Source organism: Palaemon carinicauda, chromosome 2 (genome assembly GCF_036898095.1).
Source record: "Palaemon carinicauda isolate YSFRI2023 chromosome 2, ASM3689809v2, whole genome shotgun sequence".
Classification (NCBI taxonomy): Eukaryota; Metazoa; Arthropoda; class Malacostraca; order Decapoda; family Palaemonidae; genus Palaemon; species Palaemon carinicauda.
The window spans coordinates 93,676,423-93,681,422 of NC_090726.1; the positions used below are offsets into that span (position 1 = coordinate 93,676,423).

The window sequence follows — 5,000 nt, forward strand, 5'->3', positions numbered from 1 at the left end:
GTTAGAATCAACCCTCTTGCTCTGTTGTTCATAAATTATTTAAGATATATTTGCTTCCGAGCTCTCTAGTAAATATTACTGCTGATGAATGACAGAGGAATTTTGTTTATTGGCAAGCTATCACAAATTATGACGGTTAACCTCAACGCAATCTTGTCTTCTTATTTCCAGTGGTGGTGCAAGAATTCGAAGTTAGAGTCTACGACGAGTACGTAATTCGTGGTAACACAGCTGTACTTCGATGTAACGTGCCCTCTTTTGTTCGAGACCTTGTGTCTGTGACATCTTGGGTGCGAGACCATGCATACCACATCTACCCATCAACACGAGGAGGTAAGAAATTCGGAATTTTGTTGTCATTACACACATACACACACACACATATGTATATATATATATATATATATATATATATATATATATATATATATATATATATATATATATATATATATATATATTATATATATATATATATATATATATATATGTATATATATATATATATATATATATATATATATATATATATATATATATATATAATGATATCAGAAGGTAGATATTTGTGTATGTTAAAAAGAATGCACAAATGGGGACATTCCTTTTTTGTTTTTTTTTAATCACTTATGAGAGGTAGGGGCAAGAGCCAAACTATTGTTGTATATAGTAGACCAGAATATATTACATGATCAGTGCCCAAATCATTTAATAAGTTATTAATGAAGTCATCTATTAGATTTTGGTTATTTTAGTTTAAACACAGAAATAAACTCTATTGGACTCTATTTTAGTTATTTTACGCTTAACGTACTTGATCATACTTTGCTTTTGTAAAGAAAAGTAACCTGACCTTCTTCTGAAAATCAGTCCTCTACGACCTCTGCTGTAAAGTATTCATAGAGACACCCCTATTATCATCTTTTACTTCGTATTTTAAATATTTCTCCATGAGGCATTTCTCTATGACCATCGGGACATAATATTTAGGATTTAATTAATCGTTTTCCATTTTACAATTTTTAGGTTATACGATATCGTATCAAGATTGCATAATGACGATGTGAAATCCGCAAGTTCCATATCTCTTTACCTTTGGCTTATTAGAAGACCTTTACAGTAACTGCGTTATAGATTTTTTTTCAGGAAGTAATATCTTGTTCAATATCTCTCAATTTATTGCTTTCGCACAATTTGTAAAATTTTGCAACCATTTTCGCACAATCATGGAATCAATATACAAAAATAAATGCATATCGAGTTTTATTGCATATAGTTTTTTTCCTCCAAACAAGCGTAAAATATCCCATATAAGCGTAGAACATGTTTCCCTCCTTGGTTGCTTTAAATGTTTTTGCAAAGGTTCCGAACTTCAGTGTACAATATACTGAGAAAAACTATGGAAATAGTCTTTCACTGACGCAAGTTACCCTTTCATTCTTTTAATGATGTAAAGTTATTAAAGCCGACTTAACGGGCACTTTTACTGAGATTTTTTTCATCATGTGTTAGTACTCCCGATTTTCTCTTCCATTCAGTAATAATTATACTCAGTTTTTTTATGTTTTGATTAAAAGCATTCTCTCTCTCTCTCTCTCTCTCTCTCTCTCTCTCTCTCTCTCTCTCTCTCTCTCTCTCTCTCTCTCTCAGCCATGTAGGCTTGGGTCTTCCAACTTTTCTAGTGCCTTGTGGAACTCAGCTGAACGTTTGGTGAACTAATCACTGTTGGAAAGTACGAAGAGCATGCCTAAACCATCTCCATCTACCCCTCATCATCATCATCTCATCCACATATGGCACTCGTGTAATCTATTTTATAGTTTCATTTCTAATCCTGTCCTGCCATTTACCTCCCAATATCCTTCTGAGGGCTTTGTTCTCAAATCGACTAAATTTATTGGATATTGTTTCATTGCCATACCATGTCTCATGTTCATATAGTAACACCGATCTCACTAAACTGATATATAGTCTGATTTTTATATGTAATTTCAGACGATTTTATTTCCAAATTTTACTTAACCTAGCCATTGTCTGATATGCGATTTTCAATCTTTCACTAAACTCTAATTCTAAAGACCCTGTATTGAAGATCACAGTACCTAAATGATTCTACCTCATCAATCCTCTCTCCATCTAATAATATTTAATTTTCCTTTGCTTACTCCGTTCTTACCATTTCTGTCTTTCTTCTATTAATCTTGAGTCCAGCCCCGTGTGATATTTCATTCATTCTGGTAAGCAAGCATTGTAAATCCTGCGTGTTCTGCTAACGAGAACAATAACATCATCATACTCTAGGTCTGCTTATTTCCTATCACCAATTCTGTCCAATCCTTCTCCTCCATCTCCGACTGTTTTACTCATTACAAAATCCATGAGTAGGATAAACAACATAAGTGACATCACATTCCCTTGTAGTACTCCGCTGTTCATTGGAAATTCATTTGATATGACTAAATTAACATTAACTTTGCACTTGCTATGCTCATGAACAGACTTAATCAAATTCACATATTTATTTGGAATTCAATAATAATGCAGGACTTTCACAAAACTGGCTGGTGCACACTATCAAAGTCTACTTCATAGTCCATATATATATATATATATATATATATATATATATATATATATATATATATATATATATATACATATATATATATATATATATATATATACACACATATATATATACATATATATATATATATATATATATATATATGTATGTATGTATGTATGTATGTATGTATATATATATATATATATATATATATATATATATATATGTATATATATATATATATATATATATGTATATATATACAGACATATATATATATATATATATATATATATATATATATATATATATATATATATATATATATATATATATATATATATATATATATATATATATATATATTCCAGCTGCAAAAGGGAGTAGTACATGTTAAACACAGAGAGATGAATATTGATAGTTCCTACGAGACGATAGATAATCTTTCTAAAAGAACAGTTGAAAAGGTAAAATAATAAAAATAAAATCGAGTAGACAATACAGTCATAGTAACTAATATTAAAATAATTTGAGAAAAAAATCATTAGACAGGTTATATTAAGTTATATATACTGTACATTGAATATTTAGTACTAGTATTTGTCATGACAATGAAACAGGAAAGTAGAGTTAATTTTTAAAAGTGAATTTACAGCCCTGTAAATTCTAAGTCTCACCGACAATGTACTGCTTAGCTTTTCCTTCAAAATTTCAGTCATTAGTAAACAGAAATGGTGAGGATATTTTTTTTTTTTTCATGAAACATATACAGTAGACACACTCTTGAATTTGTTATATTAATTTGATGGTTACTTACTTTGATTTTGGTTTTTTTCCTTACTATTACTTGTTGTGCATTTTGTTCGCATGTGTTTGAATTTTTACACCGTTTTTATTGTATTGTTTATTTACTATTTGTTTTCCTGCGTGCTGTATAAATACATCTGTTTCCGTACTTTTCAATCTGTACTCCTTTTCAATGCAATTTGAAAATTACACACGAATTAATCGAAGAGTTACATAACTGAATAATTCTTTCAGTTGTTTCATGCTCTTAGTACTACTATTGCGGTTCGATGGTAATTGAATTTAATATTAAAACTCAACATCTAGATGCTCATCACTTTACAATTATGTTATAAAATCTTTTTGTGAAACAAAGTAATAAATAATCCCATCAATACTCCCATTTCTTCATTCATACAATTTTTTAGATTTGTGAAATTTCCAGATCAAGTTGTTATTGTTTCCAAATCATTGGTTTTGTAAGTTAAACAGATCGTTTTTCTTTAGATTATTTGATTCGTCAATCTTCAGTTGTCTTTCCCACCAAGTTGCGTACTAAGCTGATAATTATCAGTCAATTTTAACTTGTAGTCATAGTTGTTCAGATTAGTTCCCTTTCCTCTCCATTAAGTAATATAAGCTCGTTTCTCTCTTCTTCTTAGATTTGGTTCTAATCTTCGAGTTGTGAGATTTTATCCCGTGCCTGTTACTTAGGAAGATAAAAAAAATATTTGTCAATAACACTTTTAATCCAGAGAGAAATGCTGCTGGTAGTTTAATATCACTTGCTTAACGAGGAATAATATACATGCAATTGACAGAATTACAAAAGTTTTAATTAATTATCTTATGGTTGTTTTGCCAATGTTTGATAGATTATTAGAGATTAAACTGCAAAATATACAGTAGACATTCATACAATTACATTACGACCAGATAACCATTTGTAGATATACTTTTGAGTCTTAAGAGAAGATTTATCATAGGTTAAGTGCTTGTCCTCCTTTGGAAGCATTTGGCCGTGTAATTGACGTTGAAACGCATGAATGAGATTTCCTATGCCATTTTACATGTTTACTGCCACCCCTCCTCCTTCTCCATACACCCCCCCCCCCCGCCCCCCACCTCCTCCAACTCGCCTTCTTGAAGACGCGACGGCATCCCTAAGGGTCTGTGAGATGGTGTTTACGGAAGGCGGGAGGTGAGTTGTAGTTTCCTGTGCTCCTCTGCCCTCGCTGGCGCTGGATGCCAAAAGGCAACTGGAGCGATTCTTGTTTATTTATCATTCTCAGCAACGTTTTATGATTCCTGTGTGTGTCCGGAAGAAATCTCCAGCAATCTTCTTGGGATTTATTACAGGCGTTTATGTAATCGAAAAGATTTTAGCTTTCTTCTCAAGTCATATGTTTTATGGTCATGTTCAAAAGTTTTTAAGTTTCTGTTCTTGAATTTTTTGTTCCATGTGAATGTTCTTTTCTAAATTTATGAGTATATCCACTCACGCACCTACATTTATATTATGAGGTGTTAAATTATTTTTGTTTTTATTTTTCAGCAGTGAGTTTATCATGTATTTGTGTACAGTGATCCCTTCAGTTTGCTTGAGAATTTAGAATTCCCAGTATTGAGCTGTTAATTTTTGTGA

At 31.1% G+C, this 5,000-nt stretch overlaps 1 protein-coding gene across 2 annotated transcripts in view; it reads left to right on the top strand.

Annotated features, from left to right (window-relative positions):
* The window catches only part of LOC137625985 (cell adhesion molecule Dscam2-like), a 2,034,023-nt gene that overhangs the window by 746,002 nt on the left and 1,283,021 nt on the right, over positions 1-5,000 (top strand). For both annotated transcript variants that reach the window (XM_068357069.1, XM_068357078.1), the window contains exon 4: positions 172-333. In XM_068357069.1, coding sequence (XP_068213170.1) covers positions 172-333 — 162 coding nt within the window. The remainder of the gene's footprint in view (positions 1-171; positions 334-5,000) is intronic.